General features: G+C 42.2%; 1 protein-coding gene across 1 annotated transcript; it reads right to left on the reverse strand.

Moving 5' to 3' along the window:
* Positions 1-5,311: 5,311 nt before the first annotated feature.
* Positions 5,312-6,008, reverse strand: LOC137356146 (histone H2B 5-like). The gene has a single exon (XM_068021956.1). The coding sequence runs from the start codon at positions 5,998-6,000 to the stop codon at positions 5,620-5,622; it is 381 nt and encodes a 126-aa protein (XP_067878057.1). The 5' UTR covers positions 6,001-6,008; the 3' UTR covers positions 5,312-5,619.
* Between the last annotated feature and the right edge of the window lie 17,530 nt (positions 6,009-23,538).

Here is a 23,538-nt window from a genome sequence, read left to right on the forward strand (position 1 = left end):
TGTAGCTGTCCTTATTATTCACAAAGGCAAAATATGTCATGATCCATCACCCCCACATTGTGGGACCCCTCCTGCTGCACGACTTTTCCTTTATGTCGTGACTCAGTGCATCATCCACACAGACACATCTCTCAACAAGACATTTTGACATATTTCTGTGAAGATGACCCTCATGCTTTGCCATCCAGCCTTGACATAGCAGTTCTTGCATAAATGTAAGCCATGGAAATGCTCTAACCTTTACACAGAGTATAGCAGTGTTCAGGTGATACAGAAAATCCAGTGAATTGGGCAGAGACAATCAGTTGATCAATCAAAGTCTCTTAGTTTTATGCTCCTACCTATACTACTTACTCCACAACTATTCTTTTGCACCTGAAAAGCTTGGATAGATGACTCTGGATTGTGTTCTGTAAGTAAGGGTTTGTTCCCCTTAGAGAAATGGAGATTGAGAGGAGGTTTGACAGAGGTGTACATAAGCTAGACGAGGATAACCTGTTGCCGTTAGCTGATGGTACAAGGACTAGGAGACACAGACTGATGGTTTATGGCAAGAGATGGAAGGGAGTGTGAGGAGGAACTTTTTCTGTTTTACCTGCTGGAACTCGCTGTCCACAAGTGTGGTGGAAGGAGAGACAATCAATGATTTCAATAAGAAACTGGATAAGCACTTGAAGGAAACAAACTTGCTGCAGGGCGAAGCTGATCAAGCAAGGAAGTGAATCTGATTGGATGTTGAGAATATTTTGTAAGCTTTCTTTCTGAATTTGCATTGACATTTTTAAGCTGCAAAATTCCACAGCACCCTTGACCATCAACTTTAAGGGAGAAGAACATGGATGTTGAGAATATTTGTCGACTTCAATTCAGTCATGGCTTTTCATTTGTCACATTCTATGGCAAGGTTGCAGAAATATATTTGACCGCGAGTGGGCATTGCGATGACCGGGAATCTAATCTGGGTCAATTGTTTGGAAGGCAGATATACTCAGCACTATGCCAGCATCGCTGGCACACATGTAGCTCGTCATTTATACAGTATACAGACCAGAGCTCATTGGAACTCAAATGTCATTTCAACCATTTCAATCTGCACCTTAGCACCACGTTCATGTTCCCATTGGAGGATAGAATCATGGAATGGTTACATCATCTCCTGGAAACCGACAAAATTCTAACAGGACTGGACAGACTAGATGTAGGAAGGATGTTCCTGATGGCGGGGGACCAGGGGTGACAGTCTAAAGATAAGGGGTAAGACATGTAGGACTGAGATGAGGAGGGATTTCTTCACCCAGGGAGTGGTGAACCTGTGGAATTCTCCACCACAGAAAAGAGTTGAGGCCAAATTATTAAATAAATTCATAAAAGAGTTTGTACTACTGGATTCGGGCATTTAGATGCTTATTAGATGGAATGCGTTTTAATTTCCTCTTATATTTGTAAGGCTTTTTTTTTTAACAGTACTACCTTTTAGGGCCACACAGTGATGAACACCACAAACTCACAGCCCCAGCGACCCGGGTTCAGTTCTGGGTACTGCCTGTGCGCAGTTTGCAAGTTCTCCCTGTGAATGCTTGGGTTTCCGCCAGGTGCTCCGGTTTGCTCCCACAGCCAAACACTTGCAGGTTGATAGGCAAATTGGCAATCGTAAATTGCCCCTAGTACAGGTAGGAGAATTGAGGGAAGATAGGAATGTGGTAGGGAATGTGGGATTATTGTAGGAATAGTATGAATGGGTGGTTGATGATCGGCACAGACTCGGTGGGCCGAAGGACCTGTTTCAGTGTTGTATCTCTCTATGACTCTTTCTTTGGCCTCCTTATCTCAACAGACAATGGGTAAGTGCCTGGAGGTGGTCAGTGGTGTGTGGAGCAGCGCCTGGAGTGGCTATAAAGGCCAATTCTAGAGTGACAGGCTCTTCCACAGGTGCTGCAGAAAAATTTGTTTGTCATGGCTATTACACAGTTGGCTGTCTCCTTGCGCCTCTGTCTTTTTTCCTGCCAACTGCTGAGTCTCTTCGACTCGTCACACTTTAGCCCCGCCTTTATGGCTGCCCGCCAGCTCTGGCGGACGCTGGCAATTGACTCCCACGACTTGTGATCAATGTCACAGGACTTCATGTCGCGTTTGCAGATGTCTTTAAAGCGGAGACATGGATGGCCAATGGGTCTCATACCAGTGGCGAGCTCGCTGTACAATGTGTCTTTGGGGATCCTGCCATCTTCCATGCGGCTCACATGGCCAAGCCATCTCAAGCGCCGCTGACACAGTAGTGTGTATAAGCTGGGGATGTTGGCCGCCTCGAAGACTTCTGTGTTGGAGATACGGTTCTGCCACCTGATGCCAAGTATTCTCCGGAGGCACGAAGATGGAATGAATTGAGACGTCGTTCTTGGCTTACATACGTTGTCCAGGCCTCGCTGCCATCGAGCAAGGTACTGAGGACACAGGCCTGATACACTCGGACTTTTGTGTTCCGTGTCAGTGCACCATTTTCCCACACTCTCTTGGCCAGTCTGGACATAGCAGTGGAGGCCTTTCCCATGCGCTTGTTGATTTCTGCATCTAGAGACAGGTCACTGGTGATAGTTGAGCCTAGGTAGGTGAACTCTTGAACCACTTCCAGAGCGTGGTCGCCAATATTGATGGATGGAGCATTTCTGACGTCTTGCCCCATGATGTTCGTTTTCTTGAGGCTGATGGTGAGGCCAAATTCATTGCAGGCAGACGCAAACCTGTCGATGAGACTCTGCAAGCACTCTTCAGTGTGAGATGTTAAAGCAGCATCGTCAGCAAAGAGGAGTTCTCTGATGAAGACTTTCCGTACTTTGGACTTCGTTCTTAGACAGGCAAGGTTGAACAACCTGCCCCCTGATCTTGTGTGGAGGAAAATTCCTTCTTCAGAGGACTTGAACGCATGTGAAAGCAGCAGGGAGAAGAAAATCCCAAAAAGTGTGGGTGCGAGAACACAGCCCTGTTTCACACCACTCAGGATAGGAAAGGGGTCTCTGACTCTCTGTACTGCTAAAGCGTGTCTTTAGCTCCAAAATGATCGCCGCTTATGTCTTAAGGGATCAAGGGATACGCGGACAAAGCGCGAACAGGGGACTGAGTTTGGATGATCAGCCATGATCGTATTGACTGGCGGTACAGGCTCGAAGCACCGAATGGCTTACTCCTGCTCCTATCTTTCTATGTTTCTGTTAAGTTGGTCATTCGGCCCGTCGTGTCGCGGCCGGCTCTCTGCAAGACCAGTTCACCTCCTCCCACCGACCCGCCTTTTCTCCATTGCTCTGCAGTTTTGGTTTATTCTCGATATAATTATCCAATTCTGTTTTCAGGGTCTCGATTGAATCTGCCCCCAACACACTCGATGTTATTCCTCTCCAATTTCAGATATTTCTGAAGGAATGGGAATATTCTTGCATGACTCACTTTTAGCCAGTAGATGGCATCAGTCTACAATCATTTGGATCTTGTGATTTGTGTGCACACATATCGACCGCAATGGGTCTGCTGCTGTCCGGGGAGTTCTCCAAGCACGCCGCCTTGGCAGGGACAAAAACACTGACGAATTATCCCAGTTCCTTGTAAATCTCCACAATGTACAGAAATAAAACACGAAACGCAACATCTCTTTAAAAATCCGCCTTCAGCTTCTTTGAAACAACTGCCCTGATAAAAAATACTGACCCTGCCCGGAACTGAGTTTGGCATCAGAGAACACAACGGCTCTTCAAAGAGACATCAAATTGGCAAAAGATAGAGCTGTTATCGCTTGTTGATTCCAGCACATAAACGTCTCAGAAGGATTTGACCACCCTCTTTACTGTCCACTGATAACTCTCGAAGCAGAGTGACCCAGATTCCTTTGTCTCCATATTGCAGCTGGGAATTTCAGGACCTTACAGTTCTCAGTGTGAGAGCAGTGACACCATTGGAGACAAGTTATTTTATCAGAGGAACTCATTTTAGAACTCAAGATACGCCTTAGTGGTATATAAACGGTAGAATTGTAAAAAAAAGCCTTACAAATATGGCAAGAGAAAATTAAAATGCATTCCATCTGATGAGCAGATAAATGCTTGACTCCAGTACAATTCATACCAACACAAAATAACGCGAACAGTATAACATTACCGTCTCTCAGACAGTAACCAGCCCTTTCACAGATAAAGTGGGTGGCTCTGAAAAGAGCCTTTGGGTTGTCAAATTCAGGTCTGGCAGCTTCACTTGCCCTTCGTGCTCGGGGCGCTGGTTTTCTTGGGCAGCAGCACGGCCTGGATATTAGGCAGCACCCCGCCTTGTGCGATGGTCACCCCACCCAGCAGCCTGTTGAGCTCTTCGTCGTTGCGGACGGCCAGCTGCAGGTGTCTGGGGATGATTCGGGTCTTCTTGTTGTCCCGGGCCGCGTTGCCGGCCAGCTCGAGGATTTCAGCTGTCAGATACTCGAGCACAGCAGCCAGATAGACCGGGGCTCCGGCACCCACCCGCTCAGCATAGTTGCCCTTTTTAAGGAACCTGTGAACACGGCCCACCGGGAACTGCAGTCCAGCTCGGGAGGAGCGGGACTTGGCCTTGGACCGAGCTTTACCACTGGTCTTCCCTCTTCCAGACATTGCCACAATCTCACAAGCACTTTCACGAAGAATGTTGAGATCCGCCCACATTCCTCCTCCTTGTAACTTCTGGAGGAATGGAGTGGTGGGCACTGCTGATTGGTCACTCTGCTCTGTGCTCTTCATGTAACCAATCGGAGAGCTGCTGAATTCACCAATCAGGAGACGCCAAGGAGATAAGGGCGGAAAATAACGGCGCCAAATTGTCAGACTGCAACTGATTTTTCAAATTTGAAAAGCCCGCCAATATATTGGGGCGGCTTCAATATAGAATATCACATTTATAGTTCTTTTTTTACGGTTAAATAAATAAAACCTTTTTCATATTGTGTTATTCTACATTTGGTAACAAGTTCCAGATTGGCTTTTACATTCTGACATCTATTCGGGTTTACTCTCTGTCCTTTTTGAAACCAGCGAGCAGAAAGTCTCTTTCACAACATTCTCCAACCGGGCACATTTCATGTCAATTTTCATAATAATACCGCATCACTGATGAACGATTGTTTGTTATTCGTGGGAGACAACAGCGGAGTGTAGATTTTCAGTGTCAGGTGTCAGCGTGTGAGACGGAGGGTTCCGACACCACCGGGGGTTCTAGATAATGTAATTATTAATTTTTGAGGTCAAACTTGAACTAGGGAAAAAAGTGACTGCGAACTGATGTATGTGCGTTAAATCAGCTTTTATTGTCGAAATACAAAAAAGGGGCCGAATATGAACACGTCCGAGAACAAACCTCACAAATGGTCAGTGGCCAGTAATTTATGTACGGGACATTATTAGTTAGAGACAGAAAGATCGCACGGGCAGTGAAACTGCATTAAGCAGAATCTATGGGAGTAAAACAGAGATCACAAAGGCAAGGACACTTGATATATAAATCAATATAAGTCGATACTATACAGACAATGTTGTAGCTTTTTCAGAGAAGTTGTGGGTGGCTCTTAAAAGAGCCTTTTTGTGTTTTGGGTGTGTTTCAGTACATTGCGGATATTTACTTGGAGCTGGTGTACTTGGTGACCGCCTTTGTACCTTCCGACACGGCGTGTTTGGCCAGCTCCCCGGGTAGCAGCAGGCGCACGGCGGTCTGGATCTCCCGGGAGCTGATGGTGCTGCGTTTGTTGTAATGGGCCAGGCGGGAAGCCTCACCCGCGATTCGCTCGAAAATATCATTCACAAACGAATTCATGATGCTCATGGCCTTGGAGGAGATGCCGGTGTCAGGGTGAACCTGCTTCATCACTTTGTACACGTAGATGGAGTAACTTTCTTTCCTGGATTTTCTCCGTTTCTTGCTGCCCTTGGTTGGCGCCTTCTTCAGAACTTTCTTGGCGCCCTTCTTGGAAGGTGCTGCAGTTTTCTTCTCGTCAACCATGATCACGATCAACTTCAGACACAGAATAACCGAAATTTCGCTCCAAGCTCGCATTTTATAGACATCCCCTGAACCCTATGCTAATGAGGGATGGGAGAAGGCCATGTTCATGATTGGCTGCTTTACAATGATGTCACTGCCTGATGTTCTGTATCTATCTGATTGGGTATCTAAAGTAACCAATCACGTTTTGTCCTTCTCACAGCCACAAACTGTCGCAGCAGTCAGATCGTCCAACCCCCTTTGCCGGCCCTTATCCATCTACATCAGTGACTTTCTGAGTCTCTCTTCCTCATCAACCATTTCTATTTTGCTAGTACGAACTCGTCTCTTTTTTAACTCTACGTATAATTTCTCTATCGTTCCCTTCCTTATCAGGATGTAGCGCCCCTCTGCACTTCCGTCCATCACCAGGACGAAACCGTCCAGTATATTGGGGGTCAGAGTGGCGCAAATGCGAGCATTGAAGTGCAAGTCCTTAAATCCATGTCGCGTGCCAAATAAGGTTGGTCAGCTGCAGTCACAAGTAACCTCATGAAAGATTTATATGACAGCGCTACTGATATGTCTTCCTTTTTCCTCAACCGAGGATCCCGCCTCCCCGCACCCCGCTCCTGTTGTTGGCAGTGCCCTCAAACGGGTCCAGCCCATTTCCCACACCTCTACCTTCACCCCTTCCCCTCTCTCCCAGAACAACGCCAGGGTTCCCCTTGTCCTCACTTTCCACCCCATCAGCCTCCACATCCAAAGGATCATCCTCCGCTATTTCTGCCACCTCAAGCTTGATGCCACAACCAAATGCATCTTCCCCTCCCTTCCCCGGTCATCATTCCAAAGGGATTGTTCCCTCCGCGACACCATAGTCCACTCCTCCATTACCTCCACCACCTTGTCCCCTTCCCACGGCACCTTCCGCTGCAATCGCACGAGGTGTAATACCGACCCAGTTATCTCCTCTCTCCTCACAATCCCAGGCCCCAAACACTCCTTTCAAGTGAATCAGCGATTTACTTGTACTTCTTTCAATTTAGTACACTGTATTCGCTGCTCACAATGTGGTCTCCGCTACATTGGGGAGACCAAACATATACTGGGTGACCGCTTTGCGTAACACCTCCGCTCAGTCTGAAAGCATGACCCCAAGCTTCTGGTTGCTTGTCATTTCAACACTCCCCCCTGCTCTCATGCTCATATCTCTGTCCTGGGATTGCTGCAGTGTTCCAGGAAACATCAATGCAAGCTCGAGGAACAGCATCTCATTTACTGATTAGGCACAATACAGACTGCCAGACTGAGCATTGAGTTCAATAATTTCAGAGCATGACGGGGCCCCCATTTTACTTTTATTTTTAGTTATTCATTCTTATTTATATTTATTTTTCTGTTTATTTTATTTTATATCATATTAGTTGGTACAGTTTGCTGACCCACCTTTTTTTCCATGTTGGTACTTGTGGCTATTCAATTTTCATCCATTAACACCCTATCTGTATGAATGCTTTGTCTTTCAACACGCCATTAACATAATGTTTGCCTTTGCTCCATGACCTTCTGGTCAGCTATTCTGTGACGTTGTCCTTTCTGCACCTTCTCCTTTGTTATCTCTTGCCCCAGCGCCGGTTTACTTGCTTAAAACCTTTCACATTTCTAATATTTACCAGTTCTGAAGAAGGGTCACTGACCTGAAACGTTAACTCTGCTTCTGTCTCCACAGATGCTGCCAAACCAGCTCAGTATATCCAGAATTTCTTGTTTTTATTATGAAAGATTTATATAGTGGCAATTACATAATTCTGGCTGAAACTAGGCGAGGCAAGGGAACTTATTATTACTGGCTACAACCATTCAGGAAAGATAGGTCTGAAAACATATGGAGGATTGTGGAACGGAAAGAATTGATCAAATATAATATGATAACACTGGCAGGGATGACGTTTTGAGTTGTTAACAAAAGAATCGATTTGGTCATAGATGCGGAATATGGCAGGAGGAAGTGCATGGACATTCTGGGTCGTGAAATGTTTGTCCTTCCCTGCAGGACATGTGAGTGTGGGATTCATTCTGTGCCCATCAGTATGTGATATTTACCCGTGGATTTTACTCCATATCTGCCAATCTATGGTCAATGATTTGGTCATTTCATTCAATAATTTGAATCTTCAACAGGTGATTCTGTTTTATTTTTCTCCATAACATTCAGTTTCTAAGTGGGTGATTATGGGTTTTGTTCTGTACCTATGAGATTCTACTGAGTGAGTGTGGGTTTTGTTATGTATCTGTTAATCTCCTCTTTTGGAGTCTGGGACTTTCTCTTTATGTCAATTTCTGAATTGTGAATTTGGATTTTAATCGGCACCTGTCAGTTTCTGGTATGAAAGGCTGTTTCATTTTGTCTCTGTACCTGTTAGTAAGTGGCATTTTTGTGTAGCTTTACACTGCACATGTTAATTGATGACATGCCAGCGTTGTTTTCACTCGACATGTCAGTCTCTGGTTTGGAGGCCTCACCTGTGTTCTGTACCAATCAGATGTCTACATATGAGGATGGGTTTTAACCTGTTTCTTTCAATCTGTTGCATGTAAGTACTGTTTATTATCTGTATCTGTAAGTTTTTGATGAATGAATGTGGACTGTATCGTCTCCCTGTCAGTGGTTCATTAAGAGATATTTTACAAGGTACCTGCCCGTTCTGATATGTGAGTGTGGGTTGTGATCTACATCTGGCCATTTCAGGTGTGAGACATGAGCATTGTTTTCACTCTGTGTACGTTAGCCTCAAGTGTCAGAAGTTGGGTTTAGTCATACATCTCATTCTCTGCTGCATGATTGTGGATTTACATCTGTACAAGTTCGTTTCTGATACGGGCGTGTGAATTTTATTCTGTATGCCAATTTCTGGTATGTGAGTGTGTGTTTTTTCTGTCCTGTCACTTTCTGCTGAACTGGGTGGTGGATTTGCTTTGGATCTGTGAATTTCTGCTTTCTGAATGTTGGCTTTGCTTTACATTTGTCACAGAGTTATACAGCACAGAAACAGGCCCTTTGGCCCACTGTGTCTTTGCCTCCCATCAAGCATGAATCTATTCGAATCACATTTTCCAGCACTTGGCCCATAGTCTTGTATGCTATGACGTTTCACGTGTTCATCGAAATCATTCTCAAATGCTATGAGGGGTCCTGCCTCTACCAGCCCTTCAGGTAGTGTGTTCCAGATTCCAACCACACTCTGCGTGAAATATTTTCTCAAGTCCCCTCTAAACCTGCTGCCCATTACTTAAATCTATCTCCCCTGGTTGTTGATCCCTCCACTGAGGGAACGTTTTCTTCCTATCTGTACTATCAATGTCCCGTGTAATTTTGTATACCTCAATCAGTTCCCCCCTCAGCCTTCTCTGCTCCAAGGAAAACAACCCTAGCCTATCCAGTCTCTCTTCATAACTGAAATGCCACAGCCCAGGAAACATCCTGATGAATCTCCTCTGCACGCTCTCCATTGCAATCACGTCCTTCCTTTGGTGAGTTGACCAGACCTGTACACAGTACTCCAGCTGTGGCCTAACTAGCATTTTATTCAGCTCCCTCATAACCTCCCTGCTCTTATATTCTATGCCTCGGCTAATAAAGACAAGTATCCCATATGCCTTCCTAACCACCTTATCTCCCCGTGCTTCTGCCTCAGTGATAGATGGACAAGTACACCAATGTCCCTCAGACCCTCTGTACATCTTAGGATCTGGCCATTCATTCTATATTCTCTTGCCTTGTTAGGCCTCCCAAAATGCATCACCTCACATTTTCGCACTTCTCTGGATTAAATTCCATTTGCCACTGCTCCACCCATCTTACCAGCCCATCTATATCATCCTGTAATCTAAGGCTTTCCTCCTCACTATTTATGACACCAATTTTCGTGTCTTCTGCGAACTTACTGATCATCTCTACTACATTCACGTCTAAATCATTCATGTACACTACAAACAGCAATGGTCCCAGCACGGATTGCTGTGGTACACCACTGGTCACAAACTTCAACTCACAAAAACAATGCTCCCTCTGCCTCCTGCCACTAAGCCAATTCTGAATCCAATTTGCCAAATTGCCCTGGATCCCATGGGCTCTTACCTTCTTAACCAATCTCCCATGTGGGACCTTATCTGAAGCCTTACTGAAGTCCATGTGGATAACATCAACTGCCTTACCCTCATCTACACATCGAGTCACCTCCTCAAAAAATTCAATCAAGTTTGTTAGACACGACTTTTTTTTCAAGTCACCTCCTCACTCTGCTTATTATTCTTATATATATATTTTTTTTAAGGACCACCTCCCCCCACCCCGCCCTCCCCCTTACATTTCCTATAATCCTCTAGGGCCTCCGCTGTTTTCTGCCCGAATCCTCTTTTTTTTCCCCTTATCCAATCCTCTATATCCCTTGACATCCAGGGTTCCCTGGATTTGTTGGTCCTACGCTTCACCTTTTTGGGAACATGTTGGCCCTGAACTCTCATTATTTCCTTTTTGAATGACTCCCACTAGTCGGATGTAGACTTTCCTATAAGTAGCTTCTCGCAGTCCACTTTGGCCAGATCCTGTTTTATCATATTGAAATCGGTCTTCCCCAAATTGAGTACATTTATTTCTGGTCCCTCTTTGTCCTTTTCCATAACTACCTTAAATATTACAGCGTTATGGCCACTATCCCCGAAATGCTCCCCCACTGACACTCCTACCACTTGTCCGGCTTCACTCCCTAGGATTAGGTCGAGCACGGCTCCTTCTTTTGTAGGACTTTCTACCTGCTGGCTCAAAAAGATCTCCTGTATGAACTGAAGAATTCTGCATCCTTTAAGCCATTTGCACTAAGACGATCCCAGTTGATATTGGGTAAGTTGAAATCCCCGACAATTATTACCCTATTATTTTTACACCTCTCTGAGATTTGCCTACATATCTGCTCCTCTATCTCTCCCTGACTGTTTGGAGGCCTGTCGTACACTCCCAGCCAAGTGATTGCCCCCCTTTTTGTATTTATGTTCTACCCATATGGATCATTTGAGGAATGTTCATAGATATCATCCCTCCTTATACAGTAATTGACTCCTTGATCAACAGTGCACTGCCACCTCCTATTTTATACCCTCCCCTGTTATGCCTGAAGTTTCTAGACCCTGGAATATTGAGCTGCCAGTCCTGCCCTTCCCTCAACCATGTCTCCGTGAAAACAATAATATCATATTTCCATTTGTTAATAAATGGCCTCAATTCTTCTGCCTTACTAGTAAGATTCCTTGCGTTAAAATAGATGCAATCCAGCCTTGCATCGTTAGCTTCTGTCTTAACAGGTCTGCCTTTTCTCTGCCTTCCAGACTGACTCAGTTTCTCTTCTATATTTGACTGTGCATCAACCCTTACTGCACGTCCCCTCTGTATCCCACCCCCTTGCCAAATTAGTTTACAACCACCCCCCACCCCCCTCCCCCAAAAGCACCTGCAAACCTCCCAGCAAGGCTGTTGGTCCTGATCCAGTTCAGGTGCAATCTGTCCAACTTGTACAATTCCCACCTTGGCCAGAAACAGACCCTGTGATCCAGGAAATTAAAGCCCTCCCTCCTGCACTATCTCTTCAGCCACACATTCATCTGCTCTATCCTCCTATTCCTATACTCACCTGCACGTGGCAGCGGGGGTAATCCAGCGATTACAACCTTTGCGGACCACTTTTCTTTAATCTGCTACCTTGCTTTTGAAGTTCATGTTGCATGACCTCATCCCTCTTTGTACCTGTCAGTTTCTGGTGTGGAATAAAGATCTTTACTCTGTACCTGCTAGTTGCAGGCAAGTGATTGTGACATCAATCCATATGTGTCAGAGTGTGATATTACTTCAGATTTTACTCTTCAGCTGTCAGTTTCTGATATGTGAATATGGATTTTCCTCATTCTGGTCACTTACTGCAATGTAAGTCACTCCTTTATTCTGTGCCTGTCAGTTTCAGGTCTGGAAGAAAGATTTTTTTCATTACCTTTTATAATCTGGCAAGTGAATGAGAGATCACCCTGTATCTGTCAGTTTGTGACATATTACTGTGACTTTTACTCTTCACTTGTCAGTTTCTGATACGTGAATGTGTATTTTATTCTGGGTACCTGTCAGATATTAAAATGCAAGTATGTATTCTATTCTGTTCCTGTTTGTTCCTTGTAATTAATTGGAGTGTTTACTCTTGATCTGTCAGTCTCTGGAATGTGAATGTGGCTCTTACTCTGTGTCTGTCTGTATTGGATTTGCCAGCAAGTGTTTTTCTTTGCCTTTCTGTTCCTGATATGTGAATGTGAATTTTACTATGTACCTCTCAGTTACTGGTATGTGATCGTGGTTTTATTCTGTCTCCATGAGCCTATGATTTATGATATCTGCATGTGCACTTTTCACTCTACCTGCCAGCTTCTGATCTGAGTGGATTTTTTTATGTCCCTGTCATTTACTGATGAATTGAACGGTGGTTTTGGTTTGAATCGCTCACTTTCTGTTACGTGAATATGAGTATTCCTTCGTACTTGTCAATTACTGGTATTGAAGTAAGATCTTTAAACTGCACCTAATACAAAGCAAAATACTGTTAATGCTGGAAATAAAAGCAGAAAATTCGGTAAATACACAGCAGGACTGCCAGCATCTGTGGAGACAGAAACAGAATTAGCCTTTCAGGTCAATGACCTTTCATCAGAAAGGTCTGTCCTGATCAAAGGTCATTGACCTGAAATGTGAACTGAATTTCTCTCTCCACAGGTGCTGCCAGACTTGCAGAGTATTTCCAGCATTTTCCATTTTCATTTACACTGTACATGGAGATGTACATTTTCTGGCAAGTGAATGTGGAATCAATATATAACCTTTCAGTTCTGATATGCAAATGAGGATTTTACCCAGCACGTTTTCAGTTCCTGCAGTGCAATTATCTGATTTATTCTGTAACTTTATGATTGTGGTAATTGATTGTGGGTTTGACCCTACATCTACCAGTCTCTGTAATGTGAATGTGGCTATTACTCTGTATTTGTCTGTGCACAATTTGTGAGTGTTTGTTTTCCTCTCCGTGTCTGTTTCTGACATGTAAATGTGGATTTTGCTATGTACCTCAGTTACTTTATGTGTATGTGCTTTATTCTGTTTCTGTGCATCTGTGGCGAGCTTCACATTTTCCCTGTACCTATCAGCATCACACTTCTTTGTATGGCCATTATTCTGCACTTGTTGGTTTATGGCACTGCTTGAATTACTCTTTCCTTCTCAGTCTCTGACATGCTACTATAGATTTTCCTCTTTACTTGTAAGATTCCACTCTGTGATTATGTTGTTTCTCTGTCTGTCTGCGTCTGGTATGCTATTGTAAGATTTACTGTGTGCCCATCAGGTTCTGGTATTTAAGTATGAAGTTAACATTGTAACATTCAATTTGATCTGTGTGAATCTGCTTCTGCCTTGAACTGACAGTTTCTATTCTGTGAGTGTACATTTACAAGTGCACTTGTTAATTTCTGCTAAATAACTGTTTGTTTTAATCTGTGCATGTCAGTTGCTGCAATGGGAAGTTGGGAAAGGTTTTTAATTCTGAAAATGGCAATTACTGATAAGTAAATTTGGGTTTTACTCAGTAACTCTCATTCTCTGGTATATGAGTTCGTGGCTTTTTATTCTGGTTAGCTGTCACACTCACTTCTCTGAAGTAAACATCTTATGAACCGTCTCCAACACATTTACTTCCTTTATTAAATAAGGAGACCAAAACTGCACACAGTATTCTAGATGTGGTCTCACCAATGCCCTGTATAACTGAAGTATAACGTGATTATTTTCATTTTCAATTCCTCACGTAATACTGGATAGCATTCCATTTGCCTTCCTTCTGTCTTGCTGTAACTGCACACTAACTTTTTTGACTCATGCACTAGAACACCTAGATCCCTCTCCAGAATTCTGCAGTCGCTCAGCACTGAAATATTTTTAAATCTTCCTGACAAAGTGAACAACTTCCCATTTTCTCACATTGTACATCATCTGCCAGATTTCTGCCCACTCACTCAACCTACATATATCAGTCTTCAACTTCCTTATGTCCTCTTCACAACATAAATTCCTACCTATCTTTGTTTCATCTGCAAATTTAGCTGCCATGTCATCGCTCCCCTTATTTAAGTTATTGATATAAGTTGTAAAAAGTTGAGGCCCCAGCACTCGTCACATCCTGCCAATCAGAATATGACCCGTTTCTGCATTCTCTGCGTTCTGCCAGCCAGTCAATCTTCTATCCATGCCAATATGTTACCCATGAGCTCCTACTTTGCACAACAACCGTTTATGTGGCACCTTGTCAAATGCCTTCTGGAAATCCAAGTACTGTCTGTCAACCGGGTTCCCCTTTATCCACAGTGCATGTTAGTCCTTCAAGGAACTTCAATAAATAGGTTAAACATGATTTCCCCTTCACAAAACCATGTTGACTATTCCTGATGACCTTATGTTTCTCAAAATGCCCAGCTATAGCCTCCTCATTGATTAATTCTACCACCTTCCTCATGACAGGGGTCAAGCTAACTGGCCTATAGTTAATGTTAACTCTGCATCTCTCTCCACAGATGCTGCCAGACCTGCTGAGTATTTCCAGCATTTCTTGTTTTTGTTTCAAATTTCCAGCATCTGCAGTATTTTGCTTTTATATTACTATAGTTACCCTTTCTCTGCCTCCACATCTTCTCGAATAGAGGGATTATATTTTCTACTTTCCAGTCTGATGTCACCTTTCCAGAATCGTACGAATTTTGAAAAATTAACACCACCAAATCTATTACTTCCGTAGCCACCATTTTGAAACTCCTAGGATGAAGCCCATCGGGATCTGTGGACTTGTCAGTCCGTTGCTCCATCACTTTACTCAGTACCACTTCCCTGGTGATTGTAATTTCAACAAGTTCCTCTCTTCCATCCACCTCCTGATTTACAGCTATGATGGGAATGTTTTTTGTATTTGCTACAGTGAAGATAGAAGCTTTTTTTATGTACATTTCTTCTGTCATTTCCTTATTCTCAACCTTTAACTCTTAATTTTCATTCTCTAGAGGACCCAACACTCAATTTACTTGCACTTTTCCTTTTCAAATACCTGTGGAAACTCTTGCTATCCGTTTTTAGATTTCTAGCTAGCTTAAACCCATGCTCTAATATATTTTTCTCCTGATTAACCTTTTAGTTATTCTCTGCCATTCTATATATTATGACCAATCATCTTTGCTCAATTATATGCTTTTTCATTCAGGTTGATGCCTTCCTTAACTTCTTTAATCAACCATGGATGGGGTTTCCTCCCCTTGGAATTTTTCTTTATAGTAGGGATATCCTTATTTTGAGTATTCTGAAATATCCACTTAAATGTCTGCCACTGCTTCTCTATTGAACTATCTCCTGGCCCAGTAACCCAGTTCACTTCAGCTAGCTCAGCTTTCATGCCCACATATCTGCCCTTATTTAAGTTTAAAATACTAGTCTTAGACCCACTCCTCTCATTTTCAAACTGGATGTAAACTTCAATCATATTGTGATCATTGCTACCAAGAGGTGCAGATACTCTGAGGTCATTAATTAATCCTGTCAAATTACACAATACTAAGTTTAATATAACCTGCTCGCTGGATGGTTCTAGAAGATGCTGCTCAAAGAAACTACTTCGAAAGCATTCTATGACCTCCTGATGCAGGCTTTTATTACTAATCTGATTTTTTCCAGTTTTTATGAAGATTAAAATCACCCATGATTATTTCCATCTCTTTATCACAAGCACCCATTAGTTATTCTTGTAGACTTCATCCTACATTGTGATTACTGTCTGCGGGCCTGTAGACTACTCCCACTAGTGCCTTTTTTCCCTGACTGTTCCTCATCTCCACCCAAACCGATTCTACATCCTGATCTCCTGAACCAAGGACATGTCTAACTATTGCACTAATGCATCCTTGATTAACAGTGCCAGCTCTCCACCTTTACCTAGCTTCCTATTCTTCTTGAATTTTACATACCCCTCAATATTGAGGACACAATCCTTGTCATCCTGCAGCCATGTCTCCATAATGGCTATTAGATCATATTTATTTCCTTCAACATGTGCTATCCATTTCTCTACTTTGTTATGAATGCTACGTGCATTCACATACAGAGCCTTTAGTTTTATCTTTTTGTTATCTTTGTAACATCTAGTGTTGCCTGTTGGTCTGCTCTTAGTTTTTTTTTCTCTTTGTCCCTTCCTGCCATTCTCTGGCCATCATTTCCCATATTATTATTGTGTTTTCCTGCCTTGACTTTATCCCTTGATTTGTTACCTCTGCTAAAGCTTGTTCCCCTCCCCCTTTGTTTAGACCAAGTAACTCTCTACATCCCTAGTTATACAATTTGCTCGAACACTGGTCCCAGCTTGGCTCAGGTATAAACTGTCCGAACGGTACAGCCTCCACTTTCCCTAGTACTGGTGCCAGTGCCCCACAAACTGAACCTGACTTCTCCCACACCAGTCTTGGTGGGTGTAAGTTTCACTGTATATCTCTCAATCCCTAGTCTACAATTTACCTCTGTCATTTTTGGATTTTGAGAGTGGCTTTATCTGTACCTGTCAGTTTGTTTTATGTGAGAAATGTCTTATTCTGTACTTTTCAGCTTCTGTTGTGTGTGTTCTGGCTTGTACTTTGTCCCCATCAGTATAGGGTATGTGAGTGTGGATTTGACAGTTAATATTACATTCTTGTGTATATGAGTGGGAGTTCACACTTTATGTTTGATTGTCTAGTAGCCAATTTAAGGATTAACCTGTGCCCTTAAATGTCTAATGTGTAGCTGTGGTTTTTAACATGTCTCTGTCACTGTCTGGTATTAGAGTAAGGGTTTCAGTCTGGATTTTGAGTGTGGATTTTACACCACATCTCTACATTCTCTCGGATGTGCATGTGAGTTTTAATCTGTACATGCCAGTTTCTGACATTTGGCTGTGTGGTTTACTTTGTACATTGTCATTCTCTGATATGTGACTGCCAATTTTATTCTGAACCTGTCAGTTTATTTTCTGTCTGTGAGTTTTAACCTGTATCTGTCAGTATCTGATATCTGAATCTTCTTAATTATGTGTGTGTTGTTCTGTATCTGTCAGTGTCTGAAGTGCAATTGTCAGGTTTACTTTGTACCTGTCAGTGTCTGTTGTGGATGAGAGGCTTTCACTCTCTAACTGTTAACTTCTTGTAATTTATTATGGATTTCACTCTGTGTCTGTCAGTCTCTGGTAGTTAAGTACGGCATTTATACTGTATCTCCTCATTTCTGATGTGTGAATGTAGATATTAATGTGTACCTGTTGGTTTCTCCTATGCGAGTCTGGGCTAAAATCTGTTTCTGCCAGTTTCTCATATGTGAGGGTGGCATTTATTCTGTACCTGTTACTGTCTGAATTGTGAGAAGGTTTTAATCTTTCTCTGTCAGTTGCTGGTATGTTAATGTGGGTTTATTTTGGATCTTTCAATCTTTGGAATTTGAGTCCGTGTTTTACCCGAAACCTGTTTGTTTCTGTTAAGTGAATGAGGGATTAAATCTGTACCTGCATATTGATAGTAAATGAATGTAGTTTTTAGTCTGTACCTGTCAGTTTATGAAATATGAAGGTGGTTTTATTTCGCTGTCTGCCATATTTTGATATGTGACTGTTGTTTTATTCTGTACCTGTTATTTTCTGGGATATGATTGTGGTTTTTGATCTGTATCTGTCAGTTTCTATTACTTGAGTGAGTTTTACTTTGAACCAGTTGTCTTCTGGTATGTGAGTGTTGCTTTTAAGCTGGACCCGTAAAGTTAAGGTAATATAGTGTGGGTTTATTCTGTATCTATCAAACTCTAGTGTGTGACATGGGGCCTTTCTCTGAATCTGTCGATTTCAGCTCTGTAACTGCAAGTTTTAATCTGCAACTTACAGTTCCTGATAGGTGTGTGAGCACATTTTCTTTTCTTCTGCAGCTATCTATGTCTGGTACAGAGGATGTGTGTTATTCTTATCTTTCAATTTCTGTCATTGAAGAATTGCTTTTCCTTTGAACTTCTCAGTCTCTGCAATGTGTCCATGGGTTTTACATTGTAACTGTCTCTGTTAAGTGACTCTGGTGTGATTCTCTATTTGACAGTCTCTTGCCTGTGAGTGGTTTTATTTTCTTCTCTGTAACTGTCAGTTTCCCTTCAGTGGCTGGAGGTTTTAATCTTCACTTAAACTCTTTAATAATTTGTAAATGTGAATTTCACTCTGTGTCTGTCTGTGTACATTATATGAATGAGTTTATTTTCATTTTGTAATCATCAGTTTCAGGCATGTGAGGGTGAGATTCACTGTCTCCAGGATGCACCCTCTTGTGAAATTGACAGAGTGCCTTTTAATCTGATAGTGGGTTCTGCTTTTGAACTTTACCTAACTTTCAGCAGTATTGATTTGGAATGGATTGGATACAATGTCTGTCTCTTCTGCTTTGTTTGATTGCTGAATTGGAAATGTGTCTCTGAACTTGGGATCAGTGAGAGTTTCACTACATCTGCTCCTTGTGACTATGGAATGAAATGAAGGCCTAAAGGAGTGGTACTGTACCTTGTCAGTGATGGAAGGAGCCGACTGCACTTTCCCTTGTTCCTGGGAATCAACACATTCATTCTGCTCCCTTGAACTATTCACCGACAGTAAGGAAGAAAACTATGTATTGTAAGTCACGAGCAGTTGAGGTGGAAGCTGGAAAAGAGATTAATGTAACATTTCAATTAATAATATTTATGACTAATCACAAATGCTAACCAGAAATACAAAGAATATCACTGTCTGATTCCACTGCAGCTCTCAGCATCTGCTGACGAGGTGTCCTGGCAGTTCCATAACAATTTTGAGACATCCAGAAACAAGCCAACATCTACACTGCTCCAAGGTTGGAACGATCTGATGGAGCAGGGATATTTGTGCAGGTCAGCTTTCTATTTCCATCTGGCATTATAATATAATGACCCAAGAACTAGGAGCATGAGTAAGCCATTCAGCCTCTCGCGCCTGATCCACCATTCAATAAGATCATGTCGGATTTGACCTTGGCTTCATTTCCATTATCCTGCCTGGCCAAAAACCCATTACTCCCTTGTAGATCAAAAGTTTAACTCATCCTTGAATATATTTCATAATCCAGCCCCCACTACTCTCTGGTGCAGAGAATTCCATAGATTAATGATGCTTTGAGAGAAGAAATTCTTCCGTACCTCTGTCTAACATGGTAGACCCCTTATTCTGAAACTGTGCGACGTGGTTCTTGATTCCCTCAGGAGGGGAGATATCTTCTCAGCATCTACTCTGTCAAGACCCCTCAGAATCTTACACTTTTCAATAAGATTAGCTCTGATTATTACTAATTCCAATGTTTGTAACACAAACTGCTCAACCTTTTGCTCATAAGACAGCCTCTTCATCTCAGGAACCAACTGAACGAATCTTGCCTGAACTGCATCCGATGCACGTATGCACGAAGGAGACCACAACTGTATCCACTATTCCAGGTAATGTCTCACCAACACCCCGCAAATTTGTAGCAAAACATTCCTCCATTTATATTCCAGCCCCCTTGCAGTTAATGCCAAAAGTCCAGCTCTGTTTTCACTATTCACTTTTCAATAACAACAAACAGCGTGAAACTGGAGCTAAACCAGGAACAAGCATTACAGGTTTGAGAAGCAATTTTTTTGTTCATTACTTCTGCCATTTCCTTATTACCAAACTTGAACTTCCAATTTTCATTCTCTCGAGGACCAACACTCACTTTACTTACACTTTTCCTTTTCAAATGCCTGCAGAAACCCTTGCTATCCGTTATTGCATTTCCAGCCAGCTTACTCCCATGCTCTAATTTCTTTTCTCCTGATTAAACTTTGGTCAGAATATATAGAATGGCACAGAATGACTCAATCATCTGACCTACCACTCATCTTTGCACAATTCTCTGCCTTTTCATTCAGGTTGATGCCTTCCTTAACTTCTTTAATCAACCTTGGATGGAGGATCCTCCCCTTGGAATTATTCTTTACAGTAGGGATATACTTATTTTAAAGTATTCTGAAATATCCACTTAAATGTCTGCCACTGCTTCTCAATTGATCAATTGATCCCAGTTCACTTCAGCTAGCTCAGCTTTCATGCCCACATAGTTGTCCTTATTTAAGCTTAAAATATTAGTCTTAGACCCACTCCTCTCACTTTCAAACTGGATGCAAACTTCAATCATATTGTGATCATTGCTACCAAGAGGTGCATTTACTCTGAGGTCATTAATTAATCCTGTCAAATTGCACAATGCCAAATCGAGCAAGTTCTAGAACATGCTGCTGGAAGAAACTATCTCGAAAGCACTCTATGAACTCCTCATACAGGCTTCTATTACCAATCTCATTCTTTCCAGTTTATAATTATTTACTTCAGACATACAGCACTGAAACAGGCCCTTCAGTCCATCGAGTCTGTGCCAACCATCAACCACCCATTTAGACTAATCCTACATTAATCCCATATTCCTAACCCATCCCCACCTTTCCTCAATTCTCCTACCACCTACCGAAACTCGGGGCAATTTATAATAGCCAATTTACCTATCAACCTGCAAGCCTTTGGCTGTGGGAGGAAACTGGAGCACCCGGCGAAAACCCACAGAGTCACAAGGAGAACTTGCAAACTCCGCACAGGCAGTACACAGAATTGGACCTGGGTCGCTGGAGCTGTGAAGCTGCGGTGCTAACCACTGCACCACTGTGTTGTTTAAAAACACCTGTGATTCTTTCCATCTCATTATCACAAGCACCCAATAAATATTCTTGTATCCTTCATCCTAAATTGTGATTACTGTCTGGGGGCCTGTAGACTATTCCGACTAGTGCCTCTTTCCCTGACTATTCCTCATCTCCACTCAAACCGATTCTACATCCTGATCTCCTGAACCAAGGTCATGTCTAACTATTGCACCAATACGATCCTTGATTAACAGTGCCAAACATCCACCTTTACCTAGCTTCCTGTTCTTCTTGAATGTTACACATCCCTCAATATTGAGGACCCAATCCTTGTCATCCTGCAACCATGTCTCCATAATGGCTATTAGATCATATTTATTTACTTCAACATGTGCTATCAGTTCCTCTACTTTGTTATGAATTCTACGTGCATTCACAAAGAGCCTTTGGTGTTATCTTTTTGTTATCTTTGTCACATCTAGTGTTGACTGTTGGTCTGCTCTTAGGTTATTTCTCTCTGCCCCTTCCTGCCCTTCATTTCCCATATAACTATTGTGTTCTCCTGCCTTCACTCTACCCCTTGATTTGTTACATCTACTAAAGCTTGATGCCTCTACCCCTTTGTTTAGATCAAGTACCTCTCTACATCCCTAGTTATATGGTTTTCTCGAACACTGGTCCCAGCTTGTTTCAGGTGTAGACTGTCCAAACGGTACAGCCTCCACTTTCCCTAGTCCTGGTGCCAGTGCCCCACAAACTGAACCTGACTTCTCCCACACCAGTCTTGGCGGGTGTAAGTTTCACTGTATATCTCACTCCCTGGTCTACAATTTACCTCTGTCAGTTTCAGTTTTTGAATGTGGCTTTATCTGTACCTGTCAGTTTGTTTTATGTGAGAAACGTCTTATTCAGTACCTTTCAGCTTCTGGTGTATGTGTATCTGCCTTGTACTTTGTTCCCATCAGTATATGGTATGTGATTGTGGATTTGACACAATATTACATTCTTGTGTATATGAGTGGGAGTTCACACTTTATCTTTGATTGTCTAGTATGCCAATTTAAGGTTTAACCTGTGACCTTAAATGTCTAATGTGTAGCTGAGGCCTTGAACCTGTCCCTGTCTGGTATTAGAGTAAGAGTTTCAGTGTGGATTTTACACCACATCTCTCCATGCTCTCGGATGTGAATGTGATTTTTAATCTGTACATGCCAGTTTCTGACACTGGCTGTGAGGTTTACTCTGTACATTGTCATTCTCTGAAATGTGACTGCCAATTTTATTCTGAACCTGTCAGTTTTTTTTTCTCTGTGTGTGAGTTTTAGCCTGTATCTGTCAGTATCTGGTATATGAATGTTCTTAATTATGTGTGTGTGTTCTGTATCTATCAGTGTCTGAAGTGCAATTGTCAGGTTTACTTTGTATCTGTCAGTGTCTGTTATGGATGAGAGGCTTTCACTCTCTGTTAACTTCTTGCAATTCACAATGGGTTTCACACTGTGTCTGTCAGTCTCTGGTAGATAAATGTGGCAGTTATACTGTATCTCCTAATTTCTGATATGTGAATGTAGATTTTAATGTGTACCTCTTGGTTTCTCCTATGTGAGTCTTTTTACAATCTGTTTCTGCCAGTTTCTCATATGTGAGGGTGGCATTTATTCTGTACCTGTTACTTTCCGAAATGTGGGAAGAATTTACTCTTTCCCTGTCAGTTGCTGATATGTGAATGTGAGTTTATTCTGGATCTTTCAATCTTTGGAATTTGAGAACATGCTTTACCCTATATCTGTTTGCTTCTGTTAAGTGAATGAGGGATTAAATCTGTACCTGTCCATTGATAGTAAATGAATGTAGTTTTTAGTCTGTACCTGTCAGTTTATGGAAAATGAAAGTGGATTTATTTCACTCTCTGACAGATTCTGATATCTGACTGTTGTTTTATTCTTTACCTGTTATTTTCTGGGATATGATTGTGGTTTTTGATCTGTACCTATCAGTTTCTGTTACTTGAGTGTTACTTGCACCAGTTGTCTTCTGGTATGTGAGTGTCAGTTTTAAGCTGCACCTGTATGATAGGTTAAACCCTAAGGTATGATATTGTGGGTTTATTCTGTGACATGGGGCCTTTCTCTGAATCAGTCGATTTCTGCTCTGTAACTGTATGTTTTAATATGCAGCTTACAGTTCCTGATAGGTGTATGAGCATATTTTCTTTGTACGCAGTTATCAATGTCTATTACATGAGGATGTGTGTTATTCCTAGATTTCAATTTCTGTTATTGAAGAAGAGATTTTCCTTTGTACTTCTCTGTCTCTGCAATGTGTCCATGTCTGTTACTGGTAACTGTCTGTCTCTGTTAGGTGACTCTGGTTTTATTCTCTATCGGACAGCCTCTTGCCTGTGAGGGGTTTTATTTTCTTCTCTGTATCTGTCAGTTTCCTTTCTGTGGCTGAATGTTTTAATCTTGACTTAAACCTTTTAATAATTTGTAAATGTGAATTTCACTTTGTGCCTGTCTGTTTACATTATATGAATGTGTTTATTTTTATTTTGTCAACATCAGTTTCAGGCATGTGAGGGTGAGATTCACTGTCTCCAGGATGCACCCTCTTGTGAGACTGACAGAGTGCCTTTTAATCTGATAGTGGGTTCTGCTTTTGAACTTTACCTAACTTTCAGCAGTATTGATTTGGAATGGATTGGATACAATGTC

This window comes from Heterodontus francisci, chromosome 45 (assembly GCF_036365525.1).
Source record: "Heterodontus francisci isolate sHetFra1 chromosome 45, sHetFra1.hap1, whole genome shotgun sequence".
NCBI classification, from domain to species: Eukaryota; Metazoa; Chordata; class Chondrichthyes; order Heterodontiformes; family Heterodontidae; genus Heterodontus; species Heterodontus francisci.

What these genes read in the sequence shown, in the direction of transcription:
- LOC137356146 (XM_068021956.1), bottom strand. Translation starts at nt 6,000, where the DNA reads ATGGTTGACGAGAAGAAAACTGCAGCACCTTCCAAGAAGGGCGCCAAG.